The 22,129-nt window shown below is 40.8% G+C and overlaps 1 protein-coding gene across 1 annotated transcript in view; it reads right to left on the bottom strand.

The window, feature by feature from the left end:
* Window positions 1-6,092: 6,092 nt before the first annotated feature.
* Window positions 6,093-22,129, bottom strand: part of TTC26 (tetratricopeptide repeat domain 26) — a 54,998-nt gene continuing 38,961 nt past the window's right edge. The window contains exons 13-18 of the mRNA XM_003261401.4: window positions 21,834-21,922; window positions 21,537-21,620; window positions 20,182-20,251; window positions 18,914-19,020; window positions 10,512-10,645; window positions 6,093-8,745 (exon numbers count right to left, since the gene is read on the bottom strand). Coding sequence (XP_003261449.1) covers window positions 8,634-8,745; window positions 10,512-10,645; window positions 18,914-19,020; window positions 20,182-20,251; window positions 21,537-21,620; window positions 21,834-21,922 — 596 coding nt within the window. The 3' untranslated portion in view covers window positions 6,093-8,633. The remainder of the gene's footprint in view (window positions 8,746-10,511; window positions 10,646-18,913; window positions 19,021-20,181; window positions 20,252-21,536; window positions 21,621-21,833; window positions 21,923-22,129) is intronic.

Genomic DNA, 22,129 nt, shown 5'->3' with positions numbered 1-22,129 from the left:
TGATCCGCCCGCCTCGGCCTCAAAAAGTGCTGGGATTACAGGCGTGAGCCACGGCGCCCAGCCCTAATAATAGAGTATTATACATTTCACAATTGCTAAGAGTAAATTTCAAATGTTCTCATCACAAAAATGTTAAGTACTTGAATTGATGGTTATGTTAACTAGCTTGATTTTGTTATTCCACATTGTACCCAAAAATTATGACATCACTTTGTGACCCATAAACTTATACAATTATAAATTGTCAATTTACAATAATTTGTTGCAAGTAATGGTTAAGATGGTAACTTTTATGTTATGTGTATTTTAGCACAATTTAAAACATTTTTTTACAGTTCACAGGAGCCAGTTTAAAGGAGCTCTTGCTGGAAAGCTCAAACATCAAAATAAATAGTGTTTGCAGTTAACTGATACATATAAAATATGTAACACTCCATGGTTTCAAGGCTCCTAATCCCAGCAAGCAGGCAGATTGTTTGAGCCTAGGAGTTCCAGGCCAGCCTGGGCAACATGGCGAAACCCTGTCTCTACCAAAAATACAAAAATCAGCCAGTTTCATAACCCAGTCTCAAAATAAATAAATAGATAAAAAATTTTAAATAAAATTTAAAAAATAAAAATAAAAAATTATTAAATTATTAAAATATCATTAAAAATAAATTAAAAAATAAAAAATCTCCATGGTTTCATGATACTTGAAAAGAAAAAAATAGGAAAGGAAAGAAAACCTCGTTGGTTACTATAGAAGGTTGCTAGGGCACTTATTTTTTTTTTGAAAACTGATAAAAGAATTTTCCTTCCTCTCACCTTCCCTGTATAAACTGATTTTGAGAGTAATCAAATAGTTAAATGAGAAAGTTCTTCTTTACAGAATTTCAGTCAAAAAGCAGATAACGAATGACAGAATTAGGAACTCACTATTTTGCAACCCTAAATAAAAGAAGGCCTCTCAGCATGATCATCATGGCTGCTCCAACAGTTAAATTAAAGGTCGAAGGCGAGCTTTGCAATGGAGGGATCAGAGGGAGCCGACTGATCCTCAGCATCAGCCTTTACATCCAATTACCAATGTAAAGGCAATCTGAGTTACACAGGAACATGTTCAACAATCCTACATGGAATCAGCCAACCAAATTTGTAACATGGGGCATTCCACAACACAAATGACTCAGTTTCTCCAACAAATCAATGGCTTGGGAGAACAGTGGGGAAAGGATAGCCATTAAAAAAATAAGTGGGCTGGGCCTGGTAGCTCACGCCTGTAATCCCAGCACTTTAGGAGGCTGAGGCAGGCGAATCACGAGGTCAGGAGTTCGAGACCAGCCTGGCCAACATGGTGAAATCCCATCCCCACTAAAAATACAAAGAATTAGCTGGGCGTGGTGGTGGGTGCCTGTAATCCCAGCTACTCGGAAGGCTGAGGCAGGAGAATTACTTGAACCCAGGAGGTGGAGGTTGCAGTTAGCCAAGATTGTGCCATTGTACCTCCGGCCTGGGCAACAGTGTGAAGACTCTGTTTTGAAAAAAAAAAAAAGTGTAGACCAGGTACAGTGGCTCACACCTGTAATGCCAGCACATTGGGAGGCTGAGGCAGGGAGGATCACTTGTGGCCAGGAGTTTAAGACCACCCTGGCCAACATAGCGAGACCTCATCCCTAACTTTAAAAAAAAAAAAAAGTGTAAGGGATACAATAGCTAAATATAGTGTTGTACTTAGTTGGGATCCTAATTATAGTAAACCATTTTGGAGACAACTGGAAAAATGTGAATAAAGACTAGGCATTAGATAATATGAAGAAATTATTTTGCTAGATGTAAAGATTTCTTTTATTTTACACTTTGTTGTTTGTTTGTTTGTTTGTTTGTTTTGCAGACTGGGCAACATAGCTCTAGCAAAAAAAGTTACAAAAATTAGCCAGGTGTGGGCCGGGCCCGGTGGCTCACGCCTGTAATCCCAGCACTTTGGGAGGCTGAGGCAGGTGGATCGCGAGCTCAGGAGATTGAGACCATCCTGGCTAACACGGTGAAACCCCGTCTCTACTAAAAATACAAAAAATTAGCCGGGTGTGGTGGTGAGTGCCTCTAGTTCCGCTACTCGGGAGGCTGAGGCAGGAGAATGGCGTGAACCCGGGAGGCGGAGCTTGCAGTGAGCCGAAATCGCGTCACTGCACTCCAGCCTGGGCGACAGAGCGAGACTCTGTCTGAAAACAAACAAACAAACAACAACAACAAAAATTAGCCAGATGTGATGGCACATGCCCATAGTCCCAGCTACTCGGGAGGCGGAGGCGGGAGGATCGTTTGGGCCCGGGAGGCAGAAGTTTCAGTGACCCAAGATTGTGGCACTGCACTCCAGCCTGGGCAACAGAACGAGACTCTGTTTCAAAAACAAAACAAAACAAAAAAATTTTTTTGATGATACAAATAATATGTGCTCATTCTAGAAAAATCAGAAAATACAGAATACAGAAAGAAGAATATACGATACCCAGTTCCATCATTTGAAGATAATCATTGTTCTTATATGTAGGAGCATTTCCTTCTAGTTATATATTTATAAACTTTGCTTTGTTTTACCTCAGTTGCACAGGATTGGGTTGGTCATACTCTTCGGCTCAAGAGGACACTCTCTCACCATTGGCCCTCTTTTATTTAACTATTTATAGTTTATTTTTAATAGTATATTTATAGATTATTAAGGAATAAACCCCTGTGACTCATCATCTACATGAAAACTAGAATCCTGATAATAACCTAATACGACATGATGAATCCTGATGATTATGTATGTGGCCTCCTCTCCATCTCAGCCCCTCCTCCCCAACTTGGTAACCACCATGCTGACTTGGTGTTCATCATTCCCCTGCTTTCCTTGTGAGTGTATATGTGAGTTGTCTTTAACTTATAAAAGGTTATTGCTCTAAGCAATATATATATATATATATTTTTTTGAGACGGAGTCTCGCTCTGTCGCCCAGGCTGGAGTGCAGTGGCGTGATCTCAGCTCACTGCAAGCTCCGCCTCCCGGGTTCACGCCATTCTCTTGCCTCAGCCTCTCCGAGTAGCTGGGACTACAGGCGCCCGCCACCACGCCCGGCTAATTTTTTGTATTTTTAGTAGAGACGGGGTTTCACCGTGGTCTTGATCTCCTGACCTCATGATCCGCCCGCCTCGGCCTCCCAAAGTGCTGGGATTACAAGCGTGAACCACTGTGCCCGGCCAGCAATATATTGTTGCAAGAGGCTGTAGTTCATTTATTCTGTATAATATTCCTTTGTGACTTTACTACAGTTTATTTATCTATTCTCCTGTGAATGGATATTTGGGTTGTTTCTAGGTTTTCCTGGGAACAGTTCTGACAGGTAGTTAAATTTTATACTTCAAATTTCATCTTAAGATACATTACTCCCATGCCACCTTTTCTTTTTATTTCCATAGGTTTTTGAGGAACAGGTGGTATTTAGTTACATGAGTAAGTAGTGGTGATTTAGTGGTGATTTGTGAGATTTTGGTGCACCCATCTCCTGAGCAGTATATACTCAATTTGTGGTCTTTTACCCCTCACCCCCTTCCCACCCTTTCCCCCTGAGTCCCCAAAGTCCATTGTGTCATTCTTATGCCTTTTGCATCCTCATAGCTTAGCTCCAACTTATGAGTGAGAACATATGATATTTGGTTTTCCAATGAATAGACGACTATTTATCTAAGACAGAGATGTTCTTAATACAGGATCTAGTAAATCACATTCCTGAATTACTTCGCTTAGAATAATCATCTCCAATCACATCCAGGTTGCTCCAAATGCCACTAATTAATTCCTTTTCATGGCGGAGTAGTATTCCATCATATATATATATGTATCATATATATATACATATATATGATACATATATATATTCACAGTTTCTTTATCCACCTGTTGATTGATGGGCACTTGGGTTGGTTCCACATTTTTGCAATTATGAATTGTGCTGCTATAAATATGTGTGTGCAAGTATCTTTTTTGTACAATGAGTTCTTTTCCTCTGGGTAGATACCCAGTAGTGGGATTGCTGGATCAAATGGTAGTTGTACTTTTAGTTCTTTAGGGAATCTCCACTGTTTTCCATAGTGGTTGTACCAGTTTACATTCCCACCAGCAGTGTAGAAGTGTTCTCTTTTTACTGCATCCACACTAACATGTATTATTTTTCTATTTTTTAATTATGACCATTCTTGCGGGAGTGAGGTGGTATCACATTGTGGTTTTGATTTGCATTTCCCTGATCATTAGTAATGTTGAGCATTTTTTCATGTTTGTTGGCCATTTCTATGTCTTCTTTTGAGAATTGTCTATTTATGTCCTTAGCCTAGGGGTTTTTTCCTTTTTTCTTTTTTTTTGAGACGGAGTTTTGCTCTTTTGCTCAGGCTAGAGTGCAATGGTGCAATCTCAGCTCACTGCGACCTCTGCCTCCCAGATTCAAGTGATTCTTGTGCCTCAGCTTCCTGAGTAGCTGAGGTTACAGGTGCCTGCCACCACACCTGGCTAATTTTTGTATTTTTTCATAGAGACAGGGTTTTACCATGTTGGCCAGGCTGGTCTCGAACTACTGACCTCATGATCCACCTGCCTCAGCATCCCAAAGTGCTGCGATTATAGGCGTGAGCCACCATGACCGGCCATCTCCTTCCTCCTTCACTACAATCACCAAATCAGCCACTAGGTGTTTTTGGTATTCAGATTTCATTTAAAGAAAAAGTTTTGATGGCAACAAATGTGCAAACTTCTCTACACAGTCCACACTCAACACACACACATTGACTGATGACATTCATTTTGTTGTGTGCTGTCTTATATTCTTCTTATATTCCTGAAGCTCTGTGTTAAGGTAGTTTACAGGCAAGTCACTAAGTCCCTAGCTCTGCTGCTCTGACACCATCTTAATAGTCTGGAGTACTGTTTGAACATTATTATAAAGTACATACTATAACCTTGAACTCCTGGTCTCAAGTGATCCTCCCTTCTCAGCCTCTCAAGTAGCTCGGATGACAGGAATGTGCCACTATACCTGACTAATTAAAAAAATTTTTTTTGTTGTTGTAAAGACAGGGTTTTGGTATGTTGCTCAGGCTGGTCTCAAACTCCTGGCATCAAGTGATCCTTCCACCTCAGCCTCCCAAAGTGTTGGGATTATAGGCATAAGCCACTATGCCCAACCTAGAAGTATTGTACAGGATGAAGAAAAGAGAGATAAGACAACTGTTCATCTAAGACAGAGATGTTCTTAATACAGGATCTAGTAAATCACTACTTCATTTTTGCCATTAGAAAGTAGATATAACTATTGTGATATCATGCCTGTTTGCTAGCACCTTTCTGAAAGTGCACTAGGCCACAGAGGAGGAAAGCAGTCCCTTGGCTTCCGTCTACTTGGATGCATGTGATGTGTGTGGCACACGTGGCAGAGCCATGGGCATCTTGCTAGCTGTTGAGCTTTGGGATCCATTCTGATTGCTTCTCCCAAATGAGGCAGGATGCATCTCATTTACATGGATGCAAACATTCCATTGCCTTCTTTTATTGCTCAATACTTTATTCCCACTGATTATATCAATCACGTTATATTGTGTTTAGTTGTGTATACTTCTGTTAGAGTTCCTTGAGAGTCAGGCCTGTGCATTATTTATCTTTGCATCCCAAGTACCTGGCATATGCTTAGCACACAATAAAATAATAATTAAATGGGAACTGAATATATGAGGTTAGACTTCACAAGTCACTTGCTCTACCAGTTACTGTATGTTTAATTATTCAGTCAACAAGTATTTGAGAGCTTTCTATGTGTGAGGTACTACACTATGCACTGGTCATATAACTTCTGAATGGGCTGTAATTCAGCAAAGAGCCAAGCCTAGTATGATTCAGCAGGAACCACCAGCCTCTTAGTGGAAAGGGCTTCTTGGGGAATATGTACTTTCCTCTCTTCTAAAGAGTAACTTATGGGGCCCAAAACTTTATTTCTCTCCTTTCATTCCAGGGCTAGGAAAGAAAGGGTAGAAGGCACATGACATACTTAGGTCCCACCCTCATCACACTCAACAGAATATCATACTAAGAACCAAATAATAAACTTTAATTTGAATATAATACAGTAGAATAATTATTTTGAGGTACAAAAATAATTATAAAATACTTTTCCCATTTGCAAGTAATGTATGCTATAGACTATAAATGCCAGAAACTGTACATATTTCACTACGTGCCTAAGTCTGGGTCTTCCTCTCTCCTCCATCATCACATGTAAGAAAACCAGCTGTGCAATACTACTTCGCAATCTCGAAACTCTGTTAAGACACTTCAGAAGTAGCTATCTTTAATGACAGAATTAGATGGTACCTTTCTTGAAAATAGTATGTATGTTTTTTGGCTCAGTCCTATAGATGAAAAAGTTTACAAAAATTAGATTTCTGCCATTTTTGGAATATCTGCTATTTTTCCCCAAAAGACAGGAAAATGTCAGAGAGAATCTAGAGTGTTGAACTCAACAAAAGCTCATTTGAAGTAAGTCTCCATCAATGGAAAAGCAATTTTTGACTACAGGCAATTTGAAAATAATAGCAATTCACTGGAAGACAAATTTCACTGCCAAAACCTGCTGACGAGTTCTCCCTGTCTTTTCTATTACTGTGTTTCCTAATATTTTAAGTGAGGTAAGAATTACAAGAATGATTCTAAAAATTATAGCAGGTTCTACCCAGATAGGACCCACCTAGTTCCTAAGATGCTGAGAGCCATTTATTATTTAAAAAGTAGGAACAACATGAGGAAACAGAAGCTTTGGCATATGAAAAAAGATGTAGCTTTGCTTCCTAGAATTCAGTTATTTAGGCCAGTTTATTTTGATTTGTGCTCTGAACTGATTATATATGGGTCTAAGATAAAAGACAGAAAAACTGGCCATCTTCACGAGTAGAGGTGAAATAACCCCTTGCGACAGTCCTGAAGGTGAAGGCGATCTTCAGTCATTGATCTCTTCTTGGCTGCTTCCACTCCTGCCATTTTCTCATCTCCTTTCTATACAACTCCTTCATCCACAAGTGGAGTGCTGGGATAAGTGGAACAACTAATACAGTGCCTATGGGGATTTTCCTGACTTCAGTGCTTAGGGAATTCTTTCTTTCAGTTCTCTTCCCATCTATTCTCTTCTAGGTAGGGATGGCTCTGCACTTTCTAGACCTGTAACACTAGGTACCTTAAACTAATAGAAAAAAACTATATGGTGTAAAAACAAAGGTAGTATAAAACATAGAAAGATGTGGGTCTCTTTTCTGGAAATAGGTTGTGAGCTTAAGAATGCTCAGTTATATAGCAGGTTTATGTTATAAGAGCTCAGAAACATGGGGCTGGAATATGACTTACAAGAGAGAGCCTAGCCATTAGGAGATTCCCTCAAAGGACTTTATATAATTCATGTTTTATTATCGTTACATTAATAAGTGCCTACAATGCATATAAATGACTGTAGCCCTACTTTCAAAACTGATGTTTGGGCCGGGCGCAGTGGCTCATGCCTGTAATCCCAGCACTTTGGGAGGCTGAGGCGGGCGGATCACGAGGTCAGGAGATGGAGAGCATCGTGGCTAACACGGTGAAACCCCGTCTCTACTAAAAATACAAAAAATCAGCCAGGCGTGGTGGCGGGCACCTGTAGTCCCAGCTACTCAGGAGGCTGAGGCAGGAGAATGGCGTGAACCCAAGAGGCGGAGCTTGCAGTGAGCCGAGATTGCGCCACTGCACTCCAGCCTGGGCAACGGAGCGAGACTCCTCCTCAAAACAACAACAACAACAACCACAACAACAAAAACTGATGTTTGTTCAGCGAGACACATGAACAAAAACCTAACCTGCTTTGTTACCGAAAATATGATGGTACCAAAATATAATGGACTAGTGAGATTCATAAACATTGTTTCTTGAATACCTTTAGAGGTACTACAATTTTTTTCATAGTACTCACCTTTTAAAACATTGCAATACTCATCTTACTGCACTGTAACATGTTATTATCATCCACAATTTAATTACTGAAAGAGTAATCCCATAAATCTATCCTATTAATGACTGGACAGTTTGATAAAGTAGCTTACTGCCATTCTTAGAATCACATAGCTAGTTATTCTCCCAAGATTCAGAGGTGAAGTTATAAAACCCTTTACGGAATTCCCCAATAAAATGGGATAAGGTACAGAGATGCCTTAAAGTTAAATGATACAATGATGCTGATTCTTGAACATCAAAGACATTTGTTATTGCAGCCAGGAAACAATGCCATAAAATGCTAACAAAAAAAAGTTATACTGTTTTCCTTAAAGTCAGTAAATTGCATAAAAGTACTCTGAGCATTTTTGGAAGAAAGGCACCAGATAAGTCCAAAGTCTTATTGCTACTAGGATCATACAGGGTCACAGACTATGGCACTCTGTTCAGCCAGGAGACTAGGTCTCAGCAAGTCAGTCTCTGACCTTGAGGCTTAAAGAGCAAGGAAGGAAAATATCAATAAAACAGAGCCCTGTATCACAGATTAAACTGGAGTGAAAATGATTTCCAGTTTTATGTCAAAGTAGAAGCTGGTTCCTAGGATGCTGGAGCTATTTTAGATGGGCACTCTGTTTTCTTTGGCCCATTTCTTCATGATCCGGATCATGTATTCTACTTGGGTGTTACCTGTGCTTCTCAGTAAATGGAGCACTTCTTGAAGGGTCTCTCTGAGGAAAAGATTTGAAAAGACAAAGTGTTTCAATGAAGAATGAAAATTAAAAAATAAAATAAACTCTGACCTGTCCTTCAGACTGTATGTCTTGTAGGGCATTTTTGGTAATAGACTCTTCCACTGTGTATTCATAAAGCAATTACAAACTGCCTAGCCTTATGTTCTTATGGTGGCATAGTAAAATGGAAATTATGTGAAATCTTTCTTATCAATCCAAGTGTTCCTTGTTTATCCATACTACCTATATACATACTGATAATCTTTTTGTCCTTTCTGAGATGACCTAAACATTCCCATTTCTATTCTTATTCTGCATGACTAGAAAGGGTATATCCAGAAGTTGGGGTTCAAGTTCTAGCTCTAACACCAGCAAGTCACTTAGTTTATCTAACTCATGGATTTCTCCCTTGTTTAAGGTGGTAACCACCTTCAACTAGGCATCACTGTCAAATTCATAAAATTTTACAAAGCCAAAGGAATAAGGGATTTTTTTCAAGAAAAACAATACATGAATAAATATGGAAGAGATGAACATTAAGGACTAAGCCTAGCATTTATATTTGAAGTAATTTAAATTTAATTAAAATTAAAACATATTTTAAGTAATGAATGCTAAAATTTCCCTATTGCCCTAGCAAATCTATAGGCGACTGCCTATGAACCTATTTGCTTAAGAGTCTTCTCATATTTTCTACTTCTTTTTCCCCACAAACAACCTCCTTCACCTAACCAAATGCTTTTAAACTTTTACTTGGAACTAGAAGTACTATAAGGTAGGAAGTAATTTTTGATAGATTATTTTCTTACAAAATTATCACATTTCCTATTCATATATCAGTAACAAATACATTCCATGAAGTTATTTTTAGAAAATGGAATCGAGTTGTGTTTTAATGTTTGTTTCAAATGAAACTATAGGCTGGGCATGGTGGCTCATACCTGCAATCCCAGAACTTTGGGAGGCTGAGGTGGAAGGATCATCTGAGGTCAGGAGTTTGGACCAGCCTGGCCAACATGGTGAAACCCTATCCCTACTAAAAATACAAAAATTAGCCAGGCATGGTGTCACGTGCCTGTAATCCCAGCTACTCGGGAGAGTGAGGCAGGAGAATCACTTAAACCCGGGAGGCAGAGGTTGCAGTGAGCTGAGATCACGCCATTGCACTCCAGCCTGGGCAACAGAGCAAGACTCTATCTAAAAAAAAAAAAAAAAAGAAAAGAAAAAAAGAAAGTATAAACGACTTAATTTTATTAATTTTATGTAAACTAATATCTCAGTATTTCCTAGAATATGAGAAAGTGAAAGAAAACAAAACAGTTATCAACCACATCTACTCCATTCCCAATTTTTTGAGACCTAAACTAAAGCACATGAGAAAAAGCCAATAGGCAAAAACCAAAAAACAAACAAAAAACCCGAAAGAGTAGAGTAAAAAAAAACACTTTGTTTATAAAAATGGCTATTTATTTGGAACCAAATATACACCCTGCTCTTATATTTGGAGGCTGTTAGTGTACTCAATGTATATATGACTTAGAATGATCTGATCCTATTATATATGATTTAGAATTATCTGATTCTACAAAATGAATTCTGGAGGAAAATGGTCAGATAGAAATATTTAACATCAACCTTTTTTTCATCATTCTAAAACATCATTATAATTATGCGTTTTCAGAAGATATCATCCAAGAGAATAATTATTTTCCCTCACAAACCAGCAAATGAGTAGAGGTAGTATTTCTTGCCTGTTTACTTACTTGGGTTCTCTCCCAGCTATGATCATCTGGAAAATGCCCACACAGGCACCCCGTTTGCCTTCCCAATATTCAGGATTAGGATCCAGCCTCTCAAGGACATCAAAAGCTTTGGCAGAATAGTAAAACTGGCCCATCTGAATAAGAGAAAGTATGTGGTAATACTTGCAGTAAAAAGATTGCACAGAAAGAACCTGAACATAAAGATAACATGAAATGGGACTGTATGAAATAAGTGCATGGGTGCTGACAACATTTTCAGTTAGCAAGTTAGAAAAACTTCAATTCCTAATTAAAACAATAAGAAGGAAAATTACAGTTTGGGTACACGGGTTCAGTTTAAACTACCTTATGTTCACTCAGTTTTCAACAGTATAACATTTTTTCTACATAGAGTCAAGTTATGCTACAATCAGCACTTTCGCCTTTTCTTCTAATTGTATTCTAATCTTGAGGATAAACTCTGAGGATTGTGATTTGAACTGAGTATTTTTCAAGTCTCTTCAATACATTCTTTTCAGATGACTACTATCATTCATTTTATGCTAATTTGATCATGTTCAACTCCAGGATGGTCTTTCCCTAGTCTTGTTCCTACATTCTCAGAATGCTTAGATGTATACTGACTACTATTCTAAACATTAAATCTTTTAAATGTTTAATGCATTTTAACAGACATTTTTCCCAAATATACTACACATTTCCTTGGCCTCATAGAACATGTTGAATGCCATTAAATTTTGCTTAATTAGTTTTCTTTTATTTAAAAAATTTTTTATTCATTTTTTTTTTAGAGATAAGATCTTGCACTATTGCCCAGGCTGGAGTGCAGTGGTGCCATCATGGCTCACTGCGACCTCAAATTCCTGGGCTCAAGAGATCCTCCTGCCTTACTGTTCCAAGCAGCTGGGACTACAGGTGCACACCACCATGCCCAGCTAATTTTTAACTTTTTGCAAGACAGGCTCTCACTATGTTGTCCTTGTTGGACAGAGTTGCTCAGCTTCATCAAAAGAATGAAACCTGGCCAGATGAGTTTTCTTACTTGGCAATCATAAATACATACTTAAGGCTTCAAATTGCTGGGCAACTCTCTTTATGGTTTAGTTACTTCTTTATTCCTGACAGATGTTTTTCTAAATCTTTGACAATTTCCTTAAGACAGCCTTCTTAGCTTAGCCTTATTCTGTACTTCATAGGGAAAACACAACTTTCTTCTCTTCAGTTCAAATTATATTTACACCTTCATTCTTCCTTTCCTCCTTTCTGTCTAATCTCACGCAAAGATTTTTTATTATTATTTTCAAGATTTGTCCTTCTATTTATGTACTCTTTTTAAAAAGTCTTCTCTGCCCAGCCACCCCGTCTGGGAAGAAGTGAGGAGTGCCTCTGCCTGGCCACCCCGTCTGGGAAGAAGTGAGGAGCACCTCTGCCCGGCCGCCCTGTCTGGGAAGTGGGGAGCACCTCTGCCCGGCCGCCCCGTCTGGGATGTGGGGAGCGCCTCTGCCCGGCCACCCCGTCTGGGAAGAAGTGAGGAGCGCCTCTGCCTGGCCGCCCTGTCTGGGAAGTGGGGAGCACCTCTGCCCGGCCGCCCCGTCTGGGAAGAAGTGAGGGGCGTCTCTGCCCAGCCGCCCCGTCTGGGAAGAAGTGAGGGGCGCCTCTGCCCGGCCGCCCTGTCTGGGAAGAAGTGAGGGGCGCCTCTGCCCGGCCGCCCCGTCTGGGAAGAAGTGAGGGGCGCCTCTGCCCGGCCGCCCCGTCTGGGTAGAAGTGAGGGGCACCTCTGCCCTGCCGCCCCGTCTGGGAAGAAATGAGGAGCGTCTCTGCTCGGCCGCCCCGTCTGGGAGTTGAGGAGCGTCTCTGCCCCACCGCCCCGTCTGGGAAGTGAGAAGCGCCTCTGCCCGGCCACCCCATCTGGGAAGAAGTGAGGAGCGTCTCTGCCCGGCCGCCCCGTCTGGGAAGTGAGGAGCGCCTCTGCCCAGCCGCGCCCCGTCTGGGAAGTGAGGAGCGCCTCTGCCCGGCCGCCCCGCCTGGGATGTGAGGAGCGCCTCTGCCCGGCCGCCACCCCGTCTAGGAAGTGAGGAGCGTCTCTGCCCGGCCGCCCCGTCTGGGAAGTGGGGGGCGCATCTGCCCAGCCGCCCATCGTCTGGGAAGTGAGGAGCGCCTCTGCCTGGCTGCCCCGTCCGGGAAGTGAGGAGCGCCTCTGCCCGGCCACCCCGTCCGGGAAGTGAGGAGCGCCTCTGCCCGGCCGCCACCCCGTCTAGGAAGTGAGGAGCGTCTCTGCCCAGCCACCCCATCTGGGATGTGGGGAGCACCTCTGCCCGGCCGCCCCGTCTGGGAGGTCTACCACGGAGGCCAGATGCAATGTGGGGGCTGGACGTGGTGGCTCACGCCTGTGGTCCCAGCACTCTGGGAGGCCGAGGCGGGTTGATCACTTGAGGCTAGGAGTTCGACACCAGCCTGGCCAACATGGTGAAACATATGAAAAATACAACAGACAAACCAACCAACCAACCCAGTGACAACAAAACAGGTCTACCCTGGAGTCATACTCTAATTTTTTCTATTTTCCTCCCTTTCTGATCCCTTATCCCACTTTCTTTTTCTTCCTCTTCCTTCTCCTTCTTCTTTGTCAAATAGAGGATTGAGTTATTATCATTGATCCATACAAAGTCCCTCTCTCATTTATTTTCTTTAATTCCCACCCCCCATTTCTATTCCCCGTCTTCCCATGTGCAACCTTCCGAATATGTTTGATATGCATCTTTTTGTTTGTATGTATTTTTAGAAAATGTTTATTGTTTTGTGTGCAAAAAAAAAAATTAATTAAAAATAAAACAAAATAAAATAAAAAAGTCTTTATCGGCCGGGCGCGGTGGCTCACGCTTGTAATCCCAGCACTTTGGGAGGCCGAGGCGGGCGGATCACGAGGTCAGGAGATTGAGACCACGGTGAAACCCCGTCTCTACTAAAAATACAAAAAATTAGCCGGGCGTGGTGGCAGGTGCCTGTAGTCCGAGCTACTCGGAGAGGCTGAGGCAGGAGAATGGCGTGAACCTGGGAGGTGGAGCTTGCAGTGACCCGAGATTGCGCCACTGCACTCCAGCCTGGGTGACAGAGCGAGACTCTGTCTCAAAAAAAAAAAAAAAAAAAATACTCTTTATTGTGAAATAACACACATATAGGATGGTATATGAAACATCCATGTACATCTCACTAATTATAATGTGAAAATACTGTAAACACTACCCAGGTCAAGACACTGAGAGCAACACAAAAGCTCTCTGTGTGTCACTTCCAGACCATAACTCCCTCTTTCCATACCCGGAGGTAACTACTCTTCTGACTTTTACGTTCTCTCTTCAGTATACACATCTTTAAACAATATAATTGAGTTCTGCTTCTCAGAACTTTATGTGAACGAATACTGTAAATATTCTATTATGTCTTGTACCTATGATTCAACATTATAAGACTCATCTTTATTGCTGTATATAGCTCTAGTTGATTCATTTAAAAATTTTTTTTATTTTGAAGTATTAATAATTATAGATCCATGGACAAAGATAGGACAGAAGTCACGTGTACCTTTCACCTAGTATCCTCCAAAGGTTACAGCTTAAATAAGGATAGTAAAATATCACAATATCAAAATCAGGAAATTGACACTGGTACCATGTATGTTGATGATGGTCCTGTTATTTCATCCTATGTGTAGATTCATGTAACCACAGCCATACAACTATGAAGATACCGAATTACTCTTTTTTTTTTGGACACAAGGTCTTGCTTTGTCATCCAGGTTGGAGTGCAGTAAAGCAATCACAGCTCACTGCAACCTTGAACTTCTGGGCTCAAGTGATTCTCCTGCCTTAGCCTCTTGAGGTAGCCACCATGCCCAGGTAATTTTTTTTTTTTTTTTTTTTTTGAGATGGAGTCTCGCCCTGTCACCCAGGCTGGAGTGCAGTGGCGCGATCTCGGCTCACTGCAAGCTCCACCTCCTGGATTCACACCATTCTCCTGCCTCAGCCTCCTGAGTAGCTGGGACTACAGGTGCCCGCCACCACGCCTGGCTAATTTTTTGTATTTTTAGTAGAGACAGGGTTTCACTGTGTTAACGAGGATGGTGTCGATCTCCTGACCTCATGATCCGCCTGCCTCAGCCTCCCAAAGTGCTGGAATTACAGGCATCAGCCACCACGCCCGGCCTTCCAGCTGCTTTTTAAAAATGTTTTATAGAGACAGTGTCTCACTATGTTGCCCAGGCTGGCCTTGATCTCCTGGCCTCAAGCAATCCTCCTGCCTTGGCCTCCCAAAGTACTAGGATTACAGGCATAAGCCACCATGCCTGACCAAGATGCAGAACTATTATATCATCACAAAGATTTCCCTTGTTACCCTTTTACAGTCACATGCACAGCCCTCCCTGCTCACCATCCCTAACATCTAACAACCACTAATTTGTTCTCTATCTCAATAATTTTGTCATTTCAAGAATGTTACATATATGAAAGCAAACAGTATGGGACCCTTTGAAACTGGCTTTTTTCCTTCAGTATAATGTCCTTGTTATTCCCTGTTAATTCAAGTTACTGTGTGTTCCAATAGCTGGCTCCTGTTCTGGTCATCCTGCAAATGCAAGAGGGACTCCCAACCAAAGTTTGGTTTGGATGGTGAAACTGATGATGCCACACACACACAGCAAGAGGATATGAAACGTTTTCTTACATAGTTGAAGTCTAGGGAGAGTAGAACGGCTCTATTAAGCAGATCTGAAAAGGCCTGAGAGAGCAAGGAAAGGAGACTGGCTTTGGTGTTTACTGTGGTTAGGAGGTGGGGCCATGGTGAAGGTTCCTGTGCGTGGGCAGGGACTTGTGTGGTTTAAATCACCCTATGGTGCCAAAGAAGGGAGCACATAGGTTTTCTTATCATTTTGTCCAGATGTGGGGCACGAGGGCAAGAGGCAGGGGTGAGGCTTAAAAGCTGTCAGCAGTCAAACTTCCAGAAATGGAGTCAGACTTCTCATTATAGTTCCTTTTTATTACTGAGTAGTATTCCATGCCAAACCAGTCTGTTTAACCATTCACCTACTGAAAGACTTTGACTGTCTCCATTTTTAGGCTATTACAAATAAAGCTGCTATTAACATTTAAATATTAAAATTTGTGTTATTAACATTTATGTATTTCTGTGGATATAGGTTTTCATTTATCTGGGATAAACACACAGGAATGCAATTGCTGGGTCATATGGCAAGTATGTTTATTAAAGAAACTGCCAGCCGGGCGCGGTGGCTCACGCTTGTAATCCCAGCACTTTTGGAGGCCGAGGTGGGCGGATCACGAGGTCACGAGATCGAGACCACAGTGAAACCCCGTCTCTACTAAAAATACAAAAAAATTAGCCGGGCGTGGTGGCGGGCGCCTGTAGTCCCAGCTACTCGGAGAGGCTGAGGCAGGAGAATGGCGTGAACCCGGGAGGCGGAGCTTGCAGTGAGCCGAGATTGCGCCACTGCACCCCAGCCTGGGCGAGAGAGCGAGACTCCATCTCAAAAAAAAGAAAAAAAAGAAACTGCCAAACTATTTCATGGTGGGTTTTTTTTTAAATCCTTTTATTTTTGACCTATGTATATCAATATATTTAAAGTGAATTTCTTGTTGAGAACACATAATTGGGTTATGTTTTTTAATCCACTCTCTCAATAGATGTCTTTTAATTGGCATATGTAGACCATTTACATTTAATTATTGACATGTTAGGGCTTAATTCTGCCATATCCCCCCTTATTCTCTTTGTTTTTCTTTGACAAGGACCTCACACATATGCTTGATAAAGACTTGACTGTGTGATCCCCACAGAAGGAAGATAAGAAAACCTGTATTTGGCTTCTCTAGCCTTCACCTACACCTATCTTTTTCCTGCTGTTCCTGTAGTGTAATAAATTTTAGCCGTGAGTATAACTATATATTGAGTCATATGAGTCCTTCTAGTAAATCACCAAACTAGTGGGTGGTCATGGGACCACTGAGACACTAGGTAATGCCAACTTGTTTTTCAAGTAGTTATCTTCCTTTGATGTTAACCCTATTCCCCTCTCATCTGCTCAGGGCCTAACTCCATCAAAAATGCCCCATCCTCCTGAATCTTTAATCTTACTGTTCAATGGCTCATTTTCTTCTGCCTACAAATATACTCTCCTATCCCCATTCTAAAAGAACTCTCTACCCCATCCCCCCCAATTCCAAACCCTGATTTTCCATTTAAGTTAGCATTACATTTTTCCTTCTTATTTTTAATATCAAATTTTTTAAGACTGTGGTCTACATTACACTCGCTGCATCTGCTTTGTAATCTGAGTCTATTCTCTACCCTTACTGTCTTCTCAGTCTTCATGCATTTCTATCCAGGTGCAGATTTGACACTCTCCTGCCTTGGTTTTTGATTAAATGGGAGCAAGAAAAAGTAATGAAAAGCATTTTTTTCCTGTCCTCATTGTTTTCCTTCTCTTCTGTTCATCCTCTCTTTCATTTACTCTTCTTTCTCTTTCTAGCCCTTAAACACTGGTGTTCCGCAAGGTTCCTCACCCCATTTACTGGCTAATCTTATTCTCTCTCATACTCTGCTGTTGCTGCTGCTGCTGCTGCTGCTGCTACTACCACCACTAACTACGGTTGACTTCTAAATCTACATTGTTAACTACTAAATCTACATTGCTAATCCTGATGAATACCAAAGCTCCAAGCACAGCCTGTTAATTTCCTACTTCTGTTATCTCTGCTGGGAGCCTCAAAGACACTTCAGATTTAATACATCTAAAACTGAAATAATTTCCTGTCTTACTAATGTTTTCCTTCCCTCTGCCTCCCCTAACTTATTTAAGAGACTTGCCATCCACCAAGTCATGTTAAACTATTATTTTTAAGTTTCCTGTGTCTTAAAGTATTTTCTTTTCTTTTTTTCTTTTTTTTTTTTTGAGACGGAGTCTTGCTGTGTCCCCCAGGCTGGAGTGCAGTGGCGCGATCTCGGCTCACTGCAAGCTCCGCCTCCCGGGTTCACGCCATTCTCCTGCCTCAGCCTCTCCGAGTAGCTGGGACTACAGGTGCCCGCCAACACGCCCGGCTAATTTTTTGTATTTTTAGTAGAGACGGGGTTTCATCGTGTTAGCCAGGATGGTCTCGATCTCCTGATATCGTGATCTGCCCGCCTCGGCCTCCCAAAGTGCTGGGATTACAGGCTTGAGCCACCGCGCCCGGCCGTCTTAAAGTATTTTCCACTGATGGGGTTTCACCTCTTTTTTTGGTAATGATTCACTTTGAAATGAGCTTTTGTTGATTAATTTAATACGAGATTCTCTTTACCTGACATTTACCTGATTTTTGACATTTTTGGAAGAAATAATCCAAAAATAGGAACTTCCAGAATTTGAGGCTGATTTAAAAATAATCTTAATCTATAGGCTAGGTCCCCAAACTACTACCACCTCCCAGGCTTTCCAACTCCCCCCGCCCCTCCACACACACACCCCAGCATGCACACAAAACAGCCATTTCTTTACTAAATCTGACTAATTTTTTATTCTCTTTTTCTGGTTCCTTTGTCTTTCCTGTCTGCCATTTGCACCTCAAAGTTTGGTTTGCACCTCTTCTCACTTTACATTTTACTTGGGTCATCTCACTGTTTTTCAGGACTTCAGTTAATCCAGTCATGTACTTCATAACCGTATTTTGATCAATGATGGGCAGCATATATGACTGTGGTTCCATAAGATCATAATATTATATTTTTACTGTGCCTTTTCTATGTTTAGATATGTTTCAATACACAGATATTAGCCATTGTGTTATAATTACCTACAGTATTCACTACAGGAACATGCTGTACAGGTTTGTAGCCTAGGGAGCAATAGGCTATATCATATGGCCCAAGTGTATAGTAGGCTATACCATCTAGGTTTGTGTAAGTACACTCTGATGTTTGTACAATGACGAAATCACCTAATGACACATTTCTCAGAACTTATCCCCATTATTAAGCAACACAGGACTGTACTTAAATGTTGATGACTCCCAATCTATGTCTCTAGATGTCAGAAGACATCTTTCTTGAACTTCAGAACCAAATTTCCAACTACCAGATGAATATCTATACATCAGCGCTGACTAAAGATTCATATCCTTTAGAAATCTAAAACTTCCTGTCTAAATAATTATTTCATATACACGTAAATCTCTGAAATACTGCCTATCTCTGAGTTGTTAATTCATAAAAAGAACGGCATCTCTTATAACACTACGTGAATCCTCTCACTACTAGCCATTTAGTCTGCAGGACATTTTCCCCTAATATTTAGCCAATGCAGCAATGTGATACGAATCTTTAATGTTCCCTTTAGTCTCAGTCAGACTCACCTTGTAGCAGTCATTAGCAATGAGCTGTAAGAGACTGAAGGACTCGCCGGAGGTTTCCATCTTAAGATAAAGTTCCCAGGCTAGTCTTGGTTTCTTATTCATAATATCTGCAAAAGGAAACAAAGAGTTGTAAACAAATGAGTCATTTTTACATGTACAAAAAATAATTTCTGCACCTTTATTATTCTATGGATTTCGTTCTATATTCCAAATAAAGTAATGGAAAGCTTTCATGGAAAGCTTGCAATGTTGGCATTAAGCTGGCTCCCTGCCAGAATTCTACCATACTTAAAATATTTAAGTTAGGAGTCACATAATTATGTCTTTCAGATTGGATTGACTTCTGGTAGTTCCTACTTTGCTCATATGCTTAAAAGAGGATACCTATCATTCATTCAATCCTACTCATCGTTTCAATCTCACTTAGAAGATAAGATTGCTAAATTTTCCTCTGACTACAAAAACTCAGTGAACATTTAATTTAATTTTTTTTTTTTTTTTTTGAGACAGAGTCTTTCTCTGTCACCCAGGCTGGAGTGCAGTGGTGCGATCTTGGCTCACTGCAACCTCTGCCTCCCAGGTTAAGTGATTCTCATGCCTCAGCCTCCCAAGCAGCTGGGATTACAGGTGTGTGCCACCACACCCAGCTAATTTTAGTATTTTTAGTAGAGCTGAGGTTTTGCCATGTTGGTGAGGCTGGTCTTAAACTCCTGGCCTCAAGTGATTTGCCTGCCTCACGCTCCCAAAGTGCTGGGATTACAGGTGTGAGCAACTGTGCCTGGCCAACATTTTAAATCTTGAGTTTTAAAAAGGAACAAGAAACGATAGTGAGTGAGAGAGAGAAAGAGACAGAACGTAAAGTTCTATAACATACCAAAAAATTACATTTTTGACATTTTGCCACTTTTCAGACTTGACCCATAATGAAAAGTTAAAATCAGTGTAACAACATCATTTCACAAACAACACTATAAACTGAGACTCTGGAAACTTTAATGAGACTTTAGGAAGAACTTGACATTTTTCAGGCTATAAGTACTAGGTCAATGCTATACAGTAGAACTAATCACAGGGTAAACTTGTATGACACATTTACATGGCAACTCTTACTGAGTAGCATTAACAACCCTTAATTTCAGTGTTTACTCATTCTACAGAACAAAATGCAAAATAAAATTAGAAAACATTCAATGTCATTTCCAAACAGATTATGCAACCAAAAAGAAAAAGAGGATTCTTCTTGTAACATTTAAAAAAAGAAGACTCACAGCACCGAGCTAACCAGCTGAGGTAAATGTAATCGTTTTTCATCTTCTCACTTTGGATCAAGAGGAACGCCTGCAAGAAGAGGAAAGAAAGGGGAATACACATGAGGATGGTTTTACAATAAAAATACCCATTATTGGCTTGCCTTAGATTGATAATCACTGTAGCATTATAGATAACCAAATTCTACACAGGCTGCTAAGAAAAGTGAGGGACAAAATTGTGGTGATTTTAAAATATTACACCAGAAATTGATATTACAAGTTGACAAAAAGTTGGTAAGGATATAGAAGATTTAAACAGAATAATTAACAACTGTATGATACATATTCTTTTTTAAGCATATATGACCATGCTACACACAGGTCAGTAAGGCAAGCCTCAACAAATGGCACATGCCACTATACTCAGCTATTTAAAAAAATTTTTTGTAGAGATGGTGTCTCACTATATTGCCTAGGCTGGTCTCAAACTCCTGAGCTCAAGTGATCCTCCCACTTTTCAGCCTTCTGAAATGTTGGGATTATAGGTGTGAGCCAGCTCGCCCAGCCCAGAGCACATTCTATGACCACAAAAATACAATTAAGTTAGAAATCAAATAAGAAACATATTGATAGTCATCAAGCTGTATCCTTATGTATACTTTTCTGTACGTATGTTATAGTTCTATAAAATTTACTAAAAAGGGAAAATTTTAATATGGTTATAAAATCTATGTCTATTCACATTGTACTTTTTTTTTTTTTGAAGAGACAGGGTCTTGCTATGTTGCCCAGGCTAGAGTGCAGTGGCTATTCACAGGCATGATCATAGTGCACTGCAGCTTAAAACTTCCAGGCTCAAGCCATTGTCCTGCCTCGGCCTCCCAAGTAGCTGGGACTACAGGTGTGTGTCACTGCACCTTCTCCACAGTGTACTTTTTTTTTTTTTTTTTTTTTTTTTTTGAGACGGAGTTTCGCTCTGTCGCCCAGGCTGGAGTGCAGTGGCGCCATCTCGGCTCACTGCAAGCTCTGCCTCCTGGGTTCACGCCATTCTCCTGCCTCAGCCTCTCCGAGTAGCTGGGACTACAGGCGCCCGCCACCACGCCCGGCTAATTTTTTTGTATTTTTAGTAGAGACGGGATTTCACCACGGTCTCAATCTCCTGACCTCGTGATCCGCCCGCCTCGGCCTCCCAAAGTGCTGGGATTACAAGCGTGAGCCACCGCGCCCGGCCTCCACAGTGTACTTTTTAATGCATCCTAAGAATAGAGGAATCTTTAATAATCCTTAACCCTTGACCATTTTATTCCAGTGAGAAAAAGATAAGGATGTTTTTAGGCAGAATCATTCAAATGCTTTCAAAAGCAGGTACCCACCTCTTCACCCTCACTGGTATTGCCTGTTGCAGCTTTGGCTTGGGCATAATTAAAGTTAAAGATGTCATCATTATAGAAGTAACTCTGAAAAACATCCCAAGAACAAGTCACATTGCAAATGAACATATAAAGTATAAAACCATCAGTTATACGAGATAAACACAAAACTATCCTTAAGGATTAGTTGATGCCACTAATGCCACCACAGAAAAGGGCCATTTCTAAGGGTATCTTATCTTCTCTGACACATTCTATAGTATTTTGTATATAAAATCTTGTAGATAATTCTATACTGACCTTAAATGAGTTGAGGTAAATCAAAACATCATCAAATTGCTTAAGCAGGAAGAAACAGGAAGCCATGCACTGCCTCCCTGGTATTGTATCTGAAATGCAGAGGAAAAAAACCCACATATATTCATGAAACTAAAATCCACTTTAGCTGAAGTTTGAGTTATTTAATAATTTAGAGACAGGAAAATATTCCAAAATATCTTTCTAGATTCTGACATTATATATTTTGCTCAGTGGACAAAACCCCAGTATAATGGAGGTCACAGTCCTTGACAGTGACCAATAATCTCTCTGGGGAT

This window comes from Nomascus leucogenys, chromosome 13 (genome assembly GCF_006542625.1).
Source record: "Nomascus leucogenys isolate Asia chromosome 13, Asia_NLE_v1, whole genome shotgun sequence".
In the NCBI taxonomy this organism is placed as follows: Eukaryota; Metazoa; Chordata; class Mammalia; order Primates; family Hylobatidae; genus Nomascus; species Nomascus leucogenys.
This window is presented reverse-complemented; position numbering and strand designations above follow the sequence as displayed.